General features: G+C 61.2%; 1 protein-coding gene across 9 annotated transcripts in view; it reads left to right on the top strand.

Annotated features, from left to right (window-relative positions):
* PLEKHA6 (pleckstrin homology domain containing A6) overlaps positions 1 to 15,249 on the top strand; it is a 59,134-nt gene that overhangs the window by 33,922 nt on the left and 9,963 nt on the right. For 4 of the 9 annotated variants that reach the window (XM_064732831.1, XM_064732833.1, XM_064732829.1 and 1 more), the window contains exons 2-16: positions 370 to 450; positions 903 to 1,017; positions 1,115 to 1,219; positions 1,300 to 1,372; positions 1,686 to 1,786; positions 4,645 to 4,823; positions 6,044 to 6,541; positions 7,132 to 7,621; positions 8,400 to 8,486; positions 9,106 to 9,159; positions 11,415 to 11,495; positions 13,206 to 13,274; positions 13,538 to 13,618; positions 14,291 to 14,440; positions 14,678 to 14,773. In XM_064732831.1, coding sequence (XP_064588901.1) covers positions 916 to 1,017; positions 1,115 to 1,219; positions 1,300 to 1,372; positions 1,686 to 1,786; positions 4,645 to 4,823; positions 6,044 to 6,541; positions 7,132 to 7,621; positions 8,400 to 8,486; positions 9,106 to 9,159; positions 11,415 to 11,495; positions 13,206 to 13,274; positions 13,538 to 13,618; positions 14,291 to 14,440; positions 14,678 to 14,773 — 2,166 coding nt within the window. In that variant the 5' untranslated portion in view covers positions 370 to 450; positions 903 to 915. Of the gene's footprint in view, positions 1 to 369; positions 451 to 902; positions 1,018 to 1,114; positions 1,220 to 1,299; positions 1,373 to 1,685; positions 1,787 to 3,177; positions 3,205 to 4,644; positions 4,824 to 6,043; positions 6,542 to 7,131; positions 7,622 to 8,399; positions 8,487 to 9,105; positions 9,160 to 11,414; positions 11,496 to 13,205; positions 13,275 to 13,537; positions 13,619 to 14,290; positions 14,441 to 14,677; positions 14,774 to 15,249 lie in introns of those variants that run through there. The other 5 variants (XM_064732835.1, XM_064732830.1, XM_064732828.1 and 2 more) reach the window with 4 other exon arrangements.

Raw genomic sequence — 15,249 nt, 5'->3', positions numbered from 1 at the left:
CAGCCAGGGGGGCTCAGGCTCTGTTTGCCACCCCTGGGAGTGTCCCGTGCAGTGGATGTGGCACTTGGGGACACGTTTGGGGCTGGGTTAATGGCTGGGCTAGATGATCTTAGAGGGCTTTCCAACCTAAACCATTCCATGATGATCTTGGAGGTCTTTCCAACCTAAACCATTTCATGATGCTGTGAAGGATCCTAAATCTGGCATTAGCAGCGTGCTCGGAGCAGGGCAGGGGATGCCAGCCCCAGTGCCAACCCCGGTGTTGGCATGGAACCAGCAAACATGTCACCAAAGGGACTTTGTGAGTGACACAGGGACTTCATGGGGGACATGGGGACTCCTAACACCCACCCATCGCTGTCCCCACAGCCACAATGAAAGGCGGAACACCTTCCTGCACCCAGTGACGGGACAGGTCCCCGAGGACACCTCAAGGCTTGACTTGCCAAAGTAGGTCTGGTCCCAATCCCCTTGGGCTGGGGGAGCCAGGGGGGGCTGGACTGGGAATATTGGGGGGCCAGGGAGGGTTAGGAACACTGGAGGAGCCAGGGAAGGTTGGGAACACTGGGGGAACCAGGGAGGGCTGGGCTGGGGGAGCCAGGGAGGGCTGGGCTGGGAATATTGGGAAGCCAGGGAGGGTTGGGAACATTGAGGGAGCCAGGGAGGGCTGGGAATGCTGGGGCAGCCAGGGAGAGCTGGGCTGGTTTGGGGGAACCAGGGAGGGCTGGACTGGGCTGGGATGGGCTGGGGGAGCCAGGGAAGGTTGGGAACACTGGGAGAGCCAGGGAGGGCTGGGCTGAGAATATTGGGGGACCCAGGGAGGGCTGGGAAGGCTCTGGAGACAACCCCAGCAAGGTGCAGGAGCACAGATTCCCCGGTGATTCCCCTCTCCCGTGTCACAGACACGGCTCGGACATGTCCAGCAAGGCGGGCAGCAAGCGGCCGGCCACCGTCCCCAGCGAGCCCCCCAACCACGCCATGGTGGCCGAGGTGCCCCCGGAGCGCCCCGGAGGCCGGGTGAGTGCCGGGGCGGTGTGACACGGCTGTCACCAGCTGGGACGGGCACTCAGGGAGCCCAGCCCGGGCACTGAGCATCTCCTGTCACCCCGCACAGGCCCCGCGCCCATCCCGCAAGGGCATCGCCTTCGGGAAGCGCTCCAACTCCATGAAGAGGAACCCCAACGCCGCTGTCACCAAGAGCGGGTGGCTCTACAAGCAGGTACCCCCCCCGTGCCACCCCTCCCTGCCCCACAGACCCCCAGGAACCCCCAGAACCCTCTGACCACCGCTCTCCCTTAGGCCAGCTCGGGGGTGAAGCAGTGGAACAAGCGCTGGTTCGTGCTGGTGGATCGCTGCCTCTTCTACTACAAAGGTACGGCCGCCCCCCGAGTTTGTGACCACCCCCAGGGCCACCAGCCCAAAGTCCCCCGGCTCTTTCCATGCTCCACCCTGTTTTTCCCAGTGTTTGCCGCGCCCAGGGGTTAATCCCGAGCTTTCCCCGCCTCCCTGGCAGCTCCCGGGCTCGCATCAATAATTGAGGAGGTTGTTTGTGAGCCTGGCACAGCTGCTGGAGCAGCAACAGGCAGGGAGCCGATCCCACAGGTGGGATGGAGCCGGGGCATGAGGAGGGGGCTGTGCTGGGGGTCTCTCCGTGGGGATAACCCCAGGATTGGCCCCCTCCCCAGATGAGAAGGAGGAGAACATCCTGGGCAGCATCCCCCTGCTCAGCTTCCGCGTGGCCGCCGTGCAACCCTCGGACAACATCAGCAGGAAGCACACGTTCAAGGTCAGTTGGGGCTGGCAGGGGACAATGTGGCACTGGCGTGGCACTGCGGTGGCACTGGTGATGCTGGCAGGGTCCCCGCTGCTCTGGTGGCTTTCTTGGTGATGGGGCATGGAATGCGCTGCCGTGGGTTGGATCTGGGACACAGCAGTGTCCCCAAGGTCACCACCCCTCTGCAGGGCCCTGCTGGGTGCTCCCACCCCTCTCCCTGCCCTGCTTTCCCCTCTCCATGGCGGCTGCTCCCGGAGCTGAGCTTGGAGCTGTCCCCAATTCCAGCCCCGTTTGAGCCACCTGCCTGGCAGTGTCACCAACAGGGAGGGAGCTGCCACCAGTGGAGAGGGGAGCAGGGAGAGGTGACAGCGGCTGCTGCTCCCCCACATCCATCCCTGGCAGGGTCTGAGCTTCCCTGGCGCTTTTTGGCACCACTGGGCACCTTTGGCATCACCGGGCACTGTCCCCAGCCCAGCTGCTCATGGTCACGAGTCTGACACTCCGTTGTTGAACCCAGGGTGCCCTCCCCGTGTCCAGAGCCAGGGCTGGGCTCCCCACATTCCCTGGGGACATGTCCCCACATCGGGACATTCCCAAGTTTTCCCAGTCTAAGGGAGAGATTTGTGGAGCTGCCCCCACTTAAACCTGAATTTAGGCTCAGCTGAGCGGGGTTTAGAGGGGAGGGGTGGTATGGGGTCTGCCCTGTGCCCGTGCCCACACTGGTGTCACCTTGTGTGACCTGGGGGTGTCCAGGGAAGGGTTTGGAGAGTCCTGAGGGAGCTGGGCAGGGTTTGGAGGGTCCTGAGGGAGCTGGGAAGGGTTTGGAGAGTCCTGAGGGAGCTGGGCAGGGGCTCAGCCTGGAGCAAAGGAGGCTCAGGGGGAATTTCTGGCTCTGCACAACTCCCTGCCAGGAGGGCACAGCTGGGGGGGATTTGGGATCTCATCCCAGGGAACAGGGACAGGAGGAGAGGGAGCGGCCTCAGGCTGGGCTGGGGAGGCTCAGGTTGGACAGCAGCAGGAATTTCCTCATGGAAAGGGCTGGAAGGGGCTGCCCAGGGGGGTTTGGAGCGCCCATCCCTGGAGGTGGCACTGAGTGCTCAGGGTGGGGATCGGGCACGGCTGGGACTCGATGATCCCACAGGGATTTTCCACCCTCAATAAGTCCATGATTCTGTGAAATCCCTGTTCCCTGGCACTGATGAGGGAAAACCTCTCAAAGCTGCTGCCCACACCCCAAGCTCTGCAGTTCCAGGGTTTGGGAGAACAGTTTTGCCCAGGGAAGGGCAGAGGGGTTCCCACCCCACTCCCACTGACCCCGTGTCTGTGTTTCCTCCTCCTCCTCCTCCTCCTCCCTCGGCGGGTGAGGATGCCAGGACAGGAGGGGTTTCTTGGTGCCACCACCACGCCAGCACACAGCCACCACCACCTAGGTAGAGTGTTCCACCTTGTCGTGTTTGTGGTGCATGCAGAGGCTGAGGGACCCCGGGCTCGCTCTGCTCCCTGCTCCCGCTAATCCCAGGGATGGATCCCTTCGATTTCCCCTTTTTCTCTGCCTGCAGAGCTTCCAGAACTGCATGGGGAGGGCTCAGGAGGTGACCCCAGCTGGGCACGGTGGCTGCATGCTCTGGGGAGGATGGAAACTCAAGGGAGGGGTTTAATCACATTTAATTTTTGTTTATTTCTTTTTTTTTTTCTTTTTTTTAAAGAGATTGAACCCTTGAAATCCTTTCAGGAGGAGAACTCCGCTTCCTCCCTTTTCTTCTTCCTCCCTTTTCCTCCTCCTCACTTTCCCCCACCCCTTTCCACAGGGGGAAGGTGGAAGCTTCAGAAAGGCTCTCAAATAAAGGCTCCTTCCAGCACGTTCTGGGCAGAGAACGAGCACCAACATCTTGGATCAAAACTGAGCCTTTTCCTCCCAAAAATATTTCCTGGGCTGAGAAACCACCTTCCCCCTCACCCTGCATGGACGATGCTCCTCTGGTGCTGCTGCTCTTGCTGGGACCCTTTGTCACCCAATATTGGGGTGCTGCTTCTTTTAGGGGAATGGGGCTGATCCAAAATAATCCCTGTGAGTGACTCCAAGGGGGATAAAACCTCACCAGGAGGAGCCTGCAGAGCTTTCCCCCTGCACACAGAGGGGAAGGAGCACTGCTGGCAGCCCCTGGTTTACCACCCCAATGTTGGGGTGCTGCTCCTCTTGAGGGCATCTCAAAAAATCCTTGTGAGTGACTCCAAGGGGGATAAAACCCCTCTGTGAGGGACCTGCAGAGCTTTTCCCCCGCACACAGAGGGGAAGGAGCACTGCTGGCAGCCCCTGGTTTACCACCCCAATATTGGGGTGCTGCTCCTCTCGTGGGGTGGGGGCTGACCCAAAATAATCCCTGTGAGTGACTCCAAGGGGGATAAAACCCCTCTGTGAGGGGCCTGCAGAGCTTTCCCCCTGCACATGGAGGGGAAGGAGCACTGCTGGCAGCCCCTGGTTTACCACCCCAATATTGGGGTGCTGCTCCTCTCGTGGGGTGGGGGCTGACCCAAAATAATCCCTGTGAGTGACTCCAAGGGGGATAAACCCCTCTGTGAGGGGCCTGCAGAGCTTTCCCCCTGCACATAGAGGGGAAGGAGCACTGCTGGCAGCCCCTGATTTGCCACCCCAATATTGGGGTGCTGCTCCTGTCCTGGAATGGAGCTGATCCAAAATAATCCCTGTGAGTGACTCCAAGGGGGATAAACCCCTCTGTGAGGGGCCTGCAGAGCTTTCCCCCCGCACACAGAGGGGAAGCAGCACTGCTGGAGCACGGGATGGGGTGCCAGGCTGGAAGCAGAGCTCTCACCCCCTGTCTGTGTCCCCCTCCCCGTTCTGTGCCCCACAGGTGACGGTGTGCTGGGTGCAGGAGCTGCCGGCGGGTAACGGGCAGTCCCTGTCTCCTCCCCAGGCCGAGCACGCCGGCATCCGCACCTACTTCTTCAGCGCCGAGAACACGGAGGAGCAGGAGTCCTGGATCCAGGCCATGGGCGAGGCCGCCCGCGTGCAGATCCCGCCCAGCCAGAGGTCAGTGCCACAGCAGTGCCCAGAGCTCCTGGGGACACGGTGCCATCCTTGCCCAGTGCCACCAGACTGCCCAAATCTCCTGGGGACACGGTGCTGTCCTTGTCCAGTGCCACCAAACTGCCCAAATCTCCTGGGGACACGGTGCTGTCCTTGTCCAGTGCCACCAGACTGCCCAGCCCTCCTGGGGACACGGTGCCATCCTTGCCGGGTGCCACAGCAGTGCCCAGAGCTCGTGGGGACACGGTGCTGTCCTTGTCCAGTGCCACCAGACTGTCCAAATCTCCTGGGGACATGGTGCTGTCCTTGTCCAGTGCCACCATGCTGCCTGGCTCTCCTGGGATGCCATCCTTGCCCAGTGCCACCACACTGCCCAGCCCTCCTGGGGACACGGTGCCATCCTTGCCCGGTGCCACAGCAGTGCCCAGAGCTCCTGGGGACACGATGCTGCCCTTGTCCAGAGCCACCACACTGCCCAGAGCTCCTGGGGACACGGTGCTGTCCTTGTCCAGTGCCACCAGACTGTCCAAATCTCCTGGGGACACGGTGCTGTCCTTGTCCAGTGCCACCACACTGCCCAGACCTCCCGAGGACACGGTGCCATCCTTGCCCAGTGCCACAGCAGTGTCCAGAGCTCCTGGGGACACGATGCTGTCCTTGTCCAGTGCCACCACACTGCCCAGATCTCGTGGGATGCTGTCCTTGCCCAGTGCCCACAGCGCTGCCCAGCCCTCCTGGGAACACAGTGCCAACCATGCCTGGGGACATTTTAGGGGCATGAGGACACTCGGGAGAAGGGAACTGTGGGAGCAGTGAGCCCACAAGGTTCAGGAAGGGACAGGACATTGCTGGCCACCCCTCAACGCAGAGGCCAGCACCAGCGCACTGCCCAGCCCTCCTGGGGACACAGTGCCCTCCATGCCTGGGGACATTTGAGGGTGTGAGGGACACTCTGGAGAAGGGAACTGTGGGAGCAGTGAGCCCACAAGGTTCAGGGAGGAATAGAGCCCACCCAGAGGTCAGTGCCACTGCACTGCCCAGCCCTCCTGGGGATGTGGTGCCCTCCATGCCTGGGGACATTTTGGGGTGTAAGGGACACTCTGGAGAAGGGAGCTGGGGAAACTGTGACCCTGGAAGGCTCAGGGAGGGACAGAGCATCACCAGCCACCCCAGGGGCACTGCCAGGCCTTGGTGACCCCTCTGTGGTGCCTCGGCTCCCCCAGGCACGAGAAGCCAGACTCGGAGAACATCCCCCCCAGCAAACACCACCACCACCACCACTGCAACGCCGCCCACCGCGAGCACCCCAAGGCCGAGCCCGACACCAAGACCCGCGGGGAGGGCGACGGCCGCGGCTCCGAGAAGATGGAGCGGAAGCCGTCGGAGCGGGCGGACGCCAAGAAGGATCCTCTGGCCAAAACCAACGGCCTGGTTGGGCAGGAGCCGCCCTCGGAGCCGGGCAGTCCCTACCCCGAGGGGCCGCGGGGGCCGGCGAGCGCCGAGCGGCCGGCGCAGCCCAATGGATGGCCGTACCCCTCGCCCAGCCGGCCCGGCAGCACCGCCTTCCCCCCGGCGGGGGACGGTGACAGCGGGGCCCAGCGCCGCGGCGTCACCCCCAGGTCCCACCCCGAGAAGGTGGCCCAGCGCAAGAGCTCCATGACGCAGCTGCAGCAGTGGGTGAACTCGCGCCGCGCCACCGCGGCCCCCGAGGAGCTGCGCAGGTGAGGGATGAGCCAGGGTGCTCCTTTGATCCGGGGTTGGTCCCTCTGGGAATGTTCTGCCCTTTTCCGTCTGTTTTGTGGCCTGATGGGGGTAAGAAAATCTCGTTTTTCTCTCCTTTTTTCTTTCTCTCCTTTTTTCTTTCTCTCCCCGTGCCAGCTTGGAGCTGGGTGTGGGACATCCCAAAAAGGGGTGGGTTGTAAAGGGGGGTCCCTGGGAGGGGGGACGCCAGGATGGTAAACCCACCACAGGGTGCTTTGGAGGGGGGATACAAGGACAGGAAACCACCAGAGGATCTCTGGGATGAGGGAACCACCTCAGTGTCCCTGCAGAAGGGATACAAGAAGAAGAGACCACCACGAGACCCCAGAAAGGAGGAATTCCATGAGGGAAGGCTGCCATAGAGCCCATGGAGGGAGGAATTCCATGAGGGGAAGCTCCCACAGAACCCCTGGCAGAAGGAATTCCATGAGCCTGGAATCCCTGGCAGGACAAATGCCACCCATCCAGAATTGCTGCTGTCCTTGGGCTATCCTTGCCCACCTCAGGTACCCACCACCAGCCCGGCTCTCACCTCTCTCCCCCTCTCCAGCCCCACCAGGTTTTACCCCGTGTCCCGCCGAGTGCCCGATTACTACTCGCCCTACTCACCCCAGTACCCCGAGGAGTACCAGTACTACCCGCCGGGCGTGCGCCCCGACAGCATCTGCTCCATGCCCGCCTTCGACCGCGTCAGCCCGCCGTGGGCGCTGGAGGACAAACGCCACTCCTTCCGCAACGGGGCTCCCTTCCACGCCGCCTTCGGCCGCCAGGACGTCCCGCTGTGGCTGCCGGCGCCCTCCAGGCCGCCCAGCTACCTGGACGAGGTGGACGCGGCGTCGGGCTCGCTGCGGAGGATGTCGCTGCAGCCGCGCTCGCGCTCGGTGCCGCGCTCGCCCAGCCAGGGCTCCTACGGCCGCGCCAGGGTTTACTCGCCCGTGCGCTCGCCCAGCGCCCGCTTCGAGCGGCTGCCGCCCCGCGGGGATGAGATTTACGCCGACCCCGCCACGTTCGTGATGCGCAGGTCCATCAGCTCGCCCAAGGTGGGTGCCGGTGGGGTGGGGAGGTGGGGCAGGGGTGTGGCTGTGTCGCGGTTGTGTCCCCTCTGTGTGCACAGCCTGGCTGCAAAGTGACACCGAGCCCGTGGGTTGGGGCAGAGGAGGGGTTTGGGGTCTTTGTTGGTGTCCTGCAAATGTTCCCTGGTTGTGTTTGTTGGATGGGATGGGATCCGTGGGATGGGATGGGATCCGTGGGATGGGATGGAATCCGTGGGATGGGATTCATGGGATGGGATCCATGGGATAGGATGGGATGGGATCCAAAGGATGGGATGGGATCCATGGGATGGGATGGGATCTATGGGATGGGATCCATGGGATGGGATCCATGGGATAGGATGGGATGGGATCCATAGGATGGGATGGGATCTATGGGATGGGATCCATGGGATGGGATCCGTGGGATGAAATGGGATCCGTGGGATGGGATGGGATCTGTGGGATGGGATCCATGGGATGGGATAGGATCCATGGGATGGGATGGGATCCATGGGATATGATGTTTTTAGAGCAAATTATGTGGAGTATTTAGAGGAAGACCCTGATTTTGCCAGTGGTTTTGGAGGAAAACCTTGGAGGAAAACCCTGATTTTGCCAGGGGGTTTTGGAGGAAAATCCCAGATTTCCCAGTAGTTTTTGGAGGAAAACTTTTGGGAGCCCAAGATGTGCTCCCAAGCAGGGAGCGCTGCCCCAGTCCCTCTCCTGTGCTTTCTCCTCGTGTCCCGTGTCCCTGATTTTGGGCTGGGGTCCCCTCTCTCCACAGTACGATTACCTGGGTGACAGGCGGCCCGTCCCGGCCGGGATGTACCCCTACCACTTCCCGGCGTCCCCTTCCATCCACGACAAAATGGTACGTACCTGCTGTCCCCCGGGGGTGACACTGTGACAGGGGACACAGACCCCACCCCGGGGACGTGGGGCAGTTTGGGGGGTCCTCACTCTGGTGGCCGAGGAGGAACCAGTGCACTGCAGGGGCAGAGCTGGGCCTTCCATTGGTGTCTCCGCTCCCTCCCGGCCATTCCCGAAGGAATCCACGTGGGAAGGTCCCTCTGTACCAGCGGGACACCCTCGGGTGCTCCCTGGCTGATGAGTCCAAACCTCTCCCGCTCTGCTTCCTCACATCTGGCCACAGCTGCTTTGCTCTCCTGCCTCGTGTCCCCTCCCGGAGCTGGGGGGGTGACACCAGGAGGTCCCCACAGATCCCAAAACCCTGGGACGGGACCGCCAGAGGAGGGAGAAACCTGAATTTCACCACAGCCCACCCATGCCACCCATCCATCCCCGCAGCCAGAGGCAGGGTCTCCCTAGGAATAACAAGATAAATAAGAAATAAAATGCCCAAGATTCTGCAGGGCACATTCCCAGCAGCATTCCAGGCCCGGGGGCCATTCCATAGGCTCCCCCCTAACCGCTTTGCTTCTTCTTTTATGTGTTTTGCTGCTCGTTTCTTGCCTGCTGGCTCCTGGTAGGATGAACTTTTAGACCTTCAGTTGCAAAGAAACCTAGAATATTTGGACCAGCAGGTAGGCGGAGCTGGCTGCCAGCCTCACCTCACCGGCTGCTTCTCGTCCCCTCTCCCGTGTGCCCTGTGTCCCTGTCCCCTGCTGCCATCCATCCTCACCGGCATCCCAGCAGCATCCCAGCAGCACCAGTTGTCTTTCTTTTCTTAATTTTTTTAGTTTGGCTTCTTCCATCCTCTGCATCCGTAGGGCCGCTCATCGCTCGGCAGGAAAATCAGCCCCCCAGATCTCTGTGTGGTTTTTTGGGGGGAGTTTTGGGGCACATTCCAGTATTTCTGGGGGTTGTCATGGAGCTCAGGGGGTGCAGCAGCTCTGGAATGCCCCAGGTTGGTGCTGGGCACCTGCGTGGTGCCAGCGTGGCCGTGGTGTCCCCAAGGTTGGCACTCTTTGCCCAAGGGGTGGCAGGTGACCTGTGGGGACAGTGGTCATGGTGATGTGGTGGCCCCTCAGGGCTGAAAGGTTTTGGTGAAGGTGGGCACCAAAAGCCAGCAGTGCTCAGGTGGTTCTGGAGAGGTTTTTGGAGAAAAAAAATCTTAGTTTTGTCAGTGGTTTTTGGATTTTGAATGGGGTTTTTGGAGGAAAACCTTGGAGGAAAACCCTGATTTTGACAGAGGGCTATGGAGGAAAATCCTGGATTTGCCAGTAATGGTAGTTTTTGGAGGAAACCTTAATTTAGCCTGTGGTTTATGGAGGAAACCTTAATTTTGCCAGTGGTTTTTTGAGAAAAACCCTGATTTTGCCAGGGTTTTTTTGAGGGAAAGCCCTGGAAGGAAAACCATGATTCTGTGTGGTGTTTTTGGAGGAAAACCCCGATTTTGCTAGAATTTTATTGAGGAAAACCCTGGAAGGAAAACCATGATCCTGTGTGGTGTTTTTGGAGGAAAACCCTGATTTTGCCAGGGTATTTTTGAGGACAAACCCTGTAAGAAAAACCATGATTCTGTGTGGTGTTTTTGGAGGAAAACCCTGATTCTGCCAGCGATTTTTGGAGGAAATCTACACCAACTCCATCCCAGAAATATGGGGAGGGGGATCCAGTGGTGCATCCGGGCAGCGCCTGAAGCCTCAGCCGGGCGCAGGAGCTGCAGCCGGGCTGGCACGGAGGGAGCCGCTCCCTGCACGATCCCGTTTGGCTGCAAATCTCCCCATGGCCGCGGTCCGTGTCCGCCTTGGAGCGGGGCCAGGAGCTCCCGCTGCAATAAAAGCTCCCCGTGCTGCCTCGCAGCCTCTCCAGGGCTCCTTGAAACGCTCCCTAAAAAGGTTTGGCATCTCCTCCTCCTCCTCTCGCCGCGGCTTCTGGAGAGGTTAATTCGGAGTGACGCTGTCAGGGCCTCTTTTCAAACATCCTCCTGCTCTGTTTGCGCTCTCCTTCCTCGCCCACGCCCCAGCAGGGTTTGGGCGCCGCTTTGGTGACAAAGTGTTGTCACCTTTGGGGTTTCAGCCGTCCCAGGGCTTCCCTGGAATGTCCTGCTCACGCCTGGGGGCTCTGGGATGAGCTCCAGTGCTGGTGGCTTGAGTGGCTTTGTCACCTGGCGCCCAGGGAGCTGTGCAGCGCTGCTTGGGGACAGTGGAGTGGCACAGACAGCAGGGATGTGCCATTCCCGGTGCCACCTGGAAAAGGGGACACTGCTGTCCCCGTGGAGTGGCACAGACAGCAGGGATGTGCCATTCCCGGTGCCACCTGGGAAAAGGGGACACTGATGTCCCCAACCCCACAGACCATGCCATTCCCGGTGCCACCTGGAAAAGGGGACACTGATGTCCCCAACCCCACAGACTGCCTGGCAGCAGGGATGTGCCATTCCCGGTGCCACCTGGAAAAGGGGACACTGCTGTCCCCATGGAGTGGCACAAACAGCAGGGATGTGCCATTCCCGGTGCCACCTGGAAAAGGGGACACTGCTGTCCCCACCCCCAGCTGTCTGTCACCTCCCCAGCACCCAGCAGGGCCATGTCTGGGCACAGAGCCATGGGGCAGTGCCAGGGCCTGTCCGTGTGTCCGTCTGTGTGCCGGGCCACGCCGCTGCCGTCCCTGTCCGAGCTCGTGTCCGTCTGTGCCATCTGCTCTGAGTTTTATCCGTGTTTTCCCCCCAAAAAAGCGCACTAAAAGGAGCAACAGCAGCGCAGCGCCACAGCTGGAGCCCCTGTGCCACCTCAGGAGGTGGCACTTTGCATCCTGATGGCTCCTGGAGCGGTGACCGCTGGCACGGGCGCGTGTCCCCGCTGACCTGTGCCCTTTCCTTCCCTGTGTGCCGCAGATGAGCGAGAGCGAGACCCTCATCACTATGGTGAACAGGATGGTGGAGACCTCCTCCCCTAGGGCCCAGCTCTACATGCAAGTAAGGCTCCGGCCACCGGGCCCCGCATGGCTCGTGCCTGGCGGCCACCCGGGGTCACCTCCTGCCACCCGGGGTCACCTCCTGCCATCGCCACTCGCGCAGCGGCCGCGGCGTCCGGCACATCCCGCTCTCGCTCTCGCTGCTGCTCTCGGGGGAGGCGCTGCTCCATCCCAGGCTTTGCTAATCCATCCATGAGCCATCCCAAGCTGGCAAACCCTCGTGCTGGGCAGCGCGAGGTGGGCACGGAGATGCCCTCGGGGACCCTTGGGGACACATCCAGCCCCGGGGACTCTCGGAGCTGTCCTGGGGACCCTTGGGGACGGAGATGCCTCGGGGGACTCTTGGGGACAGAGCCAGCCCCGGGGACTCTCGGAGCTGTCCCGGGGACTCTTGGGGACAGAGCCACCCCAGGGACCTCTGGGGACAGACCCAGCCCCGGGGACTCTCGGAGCTGTCCTGGGGACCCTTGGGGACAGAGATGCTCCTGGGGACCCTTGGGGACAGAGCTGTCCCAGGGGCTCTCAGATGGAGCTGTCCCAGGGGACTCTTGGGGACAGAGCCAGCCCCGGGGACTCTCGGACAGAGCTGTCCCGGGGACTCTCATAGCTGTCCTGGGGACTCTTGTGGACAGAGCCACCCCAGGGACCTCTGGGGACACACCCAGCCCTGGGGACTCTCGGAGCTGTCCCGGGGATTCTTGGGGACGAAGCCACCCCAGGGACTCTTGGATGAAGCGACCCCAGGGACCCCTGGACACTCAGGGCTTGGCTCGTCCTTATCTCTCAAGGAGCAGTTGTGGGGTGACAGGAAGGCAGCTCTTAAACCAACGGAATAATTCCTGAATCAGGGACAATGAACGGCCTTTCTCCCCTACCGGAGGTTCTTTCTGTCCCCAGCACTGGGACATCCCTGCAGTGACACATGGCTTGAGCCCCCCCAGCGCCACCCAGGCCGGGTTGTGCTGCCCTGGGCGCTTCCCGGATGGGATTTTCCAATAAAACGGCTCCGGTTTGCATCTGCTGCCAGCAGGGATGTGCTGCAGGGCGAATCCGGGGATGCTGCTCCGCCTGGCCGGGCTCCCTGCCCCGAGGCCGCCTCATCCCGATCCGGCCGGCTCTGCCTCCATCCCCTCGGGCATTTCCCAGATCCGGATCCATTTGCATCCTCCCGGAGCTTTCGGCGGCTCCAAAGCGCCCTCTCCGCTTTCTAGCAATACCCATCCCCTCCTGCCTATCTGCTGCCTTTCATCTCCGGCTCCCCGAGGCAGTTAATTGCCGAAGGTCCCATTAGTAATTGAGATTTCCAGGAAAGGAAAATGACTCACGGAGGAGCCGGGGCGGGGGTAAACAGGCCCTGCTGCTGCTTTATCGGTGCTCCCACTCCCGCCGAGGTGGAATTACAGCTCAATCTCGCTGCCTTTTGTTTCTCCCCGCCGCTGGAATGGTGCTGCTGGTTAATGATTCACGAGGCAGCTCCTCAAACTCCTGTGCGCGGAGCTTTTTCCTTGCGTCGTTCCCGCTGGGAATGGGCAGGGGAGAGGTTGTGGCTTCGTCCCGGTGGTTCCCCATTGATGGGGGGCATCCATGGCTCCGGGGCTCGGCTCCTGCCTCCTTTTCCCGGCTCGCAGGGAGGGCAGAGGGGGCTGGGGGCTGCCTCCCCTTCCCTGGGCATCCCATGGAGAGCCGCGCTCATCCCACGCTCTGCTTGCAGGTGACGCCGTTCCCGGAGCCCTACAGGGACGCCCTGCACCCCTACAAGATCAGCGAGCAGGACACCGATGTAAGAGCCGGTCCTGTCCCCTCTCTGTGTCCCCTGTCCTCGTATTCCTGTCACTTTGTGCCCCGCAGGGATAAATCTTCCTGATTTTCGGTCTTCCCCCATCTCCCAGTTTGTGCCCATGTCACCCCAAAATCCCTGCAATGACAGCAGGAGTTTGGAAACCCCCTCAGAGCCATAAATCCCATAAATCCCATCAGTCCTGGCTGCATCCCAGTGGGATTCTCATCCTCTCCCCCCTTTCTCTTCCCCCCTCCCTGGCGCAGAAGCTGCTGGGGAAGCTCTGCGAGCAGAACAAGGTGCTGCGGGAGCAGGAGAGGCTGGTGCAGCAGCTCCGCGCTGAGAAGGTACCTGGTGGCACCTCAGGTGGCCACGTGGGGACCTGGTGGTGGCATCTGAGTGGTGAGGAAGTGATGGCACCGTGGGAGGGTTTGGGGTGAACCTGGATGTCCAGGTGTGTGTGTCCCCTGTCACCTTTAACATGGACATCCAGGTGTGTGTGTCACCTGTCACCCTTAACCTGGACATCCAGGTGTGAGTGTCACCTGTCACCCTTAACCTGGACATCCAGGTGTGAGTGTCCCCCTGTCACCTTTAACATGGACATCCAGGTGTGAGTGTCCTCTGCCACCCCTGAACCTGGACATCCAGGTGTGTCCTCTGTCACCCTGAACCTGGACATCCAGGTGTGTCCTCTGTCACCCTGAACCTGGACATCCAGGTGTGAGTGTCACCTGTCACTCCTTAACATGGGCATCCAGGTGTGTGTGTCCCCTGCCACACCTGAACCAGCTCAGAATGTCCCCTGCCACCCCTGAACCAGGTGAGCAGGTCCCCTGCCACCCCTGGCTTGAAGGGACATTTAAAACCTCTCATTCCACCCTTGAACCGCTATCCCAAGTTCTCCAACCCGGCTTTGGATCCTTCCAGGGAGGTGGCAGCCACGGCTTGGGGACATTTCTGAGCTGGGGGTGTGTCATTGAGCAGCCAGGACCTCGTGGCTCCGTCTGTCCCCACAGGAGAGCCTGGAGAGTGCCCTGATGGGGACCCACCAGGAGCTGGAGATGTTCGGGAGCCAGCCCGCCTACCCGGAGAAGCTGCTGCACAAGAAGGAATCTCTGCAGAACCAGCTCATCAACATCAGGGTGGAGCTGTCCCAGGCCAGCACGGTAACGGATTCAGGTCCCTTTTGTCCCTTCCTGGCTGGGAAACAGCAGGGAATTCCCCTTGGCTGCCTGGGGACAAAGCGAATTTGTCACCCTCCAGGTGCCACCTCAGCTCCTGGTTCTGTCTCTGCCCTGCCCCGGGCACCTCAGAGCTTGTCCCCTCTGCTGTCACCCCCTCCCCAGCTTGGGGGGCTGTGCTGGGTGACAAAGACCCCCCTGGTCCCCCCACTGTCCCCTCAGGCCCTGGCAAACAGCACGGCCGAGTACGAGAGCCTGGAGAGCGAGGTGTCCACCCTGCACGATGACCTCTGGGAGCAGCTCAACCTGGACATCCAGGTGAGAGTCACCTGTCACCTTTAACCTGCACATCCAGGTGTGTGTGTCCTGCCACCCTTAACCTGGACATCCAGGTGTCAGTGTCCCCTTCCATCCCTAACCTGCACATCCAGGTGTGTGTGTCCTGCCATCCTTAACCTGGATATCCAGGTGAGAGGGTCACCTGTGACTCCTAAACCTGGACATCCAGGTGAGAGGGTCACCTGCCACCCTGAACCTGGACATCCAGGTGTGTGTGTGTCACCTGTCACCCCTAACCTGGACACCCAAGTGTCTGTGTCCCCTGTCACCTTTAACCTGGACATCCAGGTGTGAGTGTCCCCTGTCACCTTTAACCTGGACATCCAGGTGTGTGTGTCCCCTGTCCCTGGACACCCATGTCCCCTGCCACCCCTGGGGTCCCCCAGGAGATGAAATCCCCCCGCTGTCCCTCCATCCGTGGGTTCTCCATGCCCAGCCCTCACATCCACCTTTGG

Source organism: Zonotrichia leucophrys, chromosome 26 (genome assembly GCF_028769735.1).
Source record: "Zonotrichia leucophrys gambelii isolate GWCS_2022_RI chromosome 26, RI_Zleu_2.0, whole genome shotgun sequence".
Taxonomy (NCBI): domain Eukaryota; kingdom Metazoa; phylum Chordata; class Aves; order Passeriformes; family Passerellidae; genus Zonotrichia; species Zonotrichia leucophrys.
Note: the sequence above shows the minus strand (reverse complement) of the source record. Positions and strands in the feature narration are given on the sequence as shown.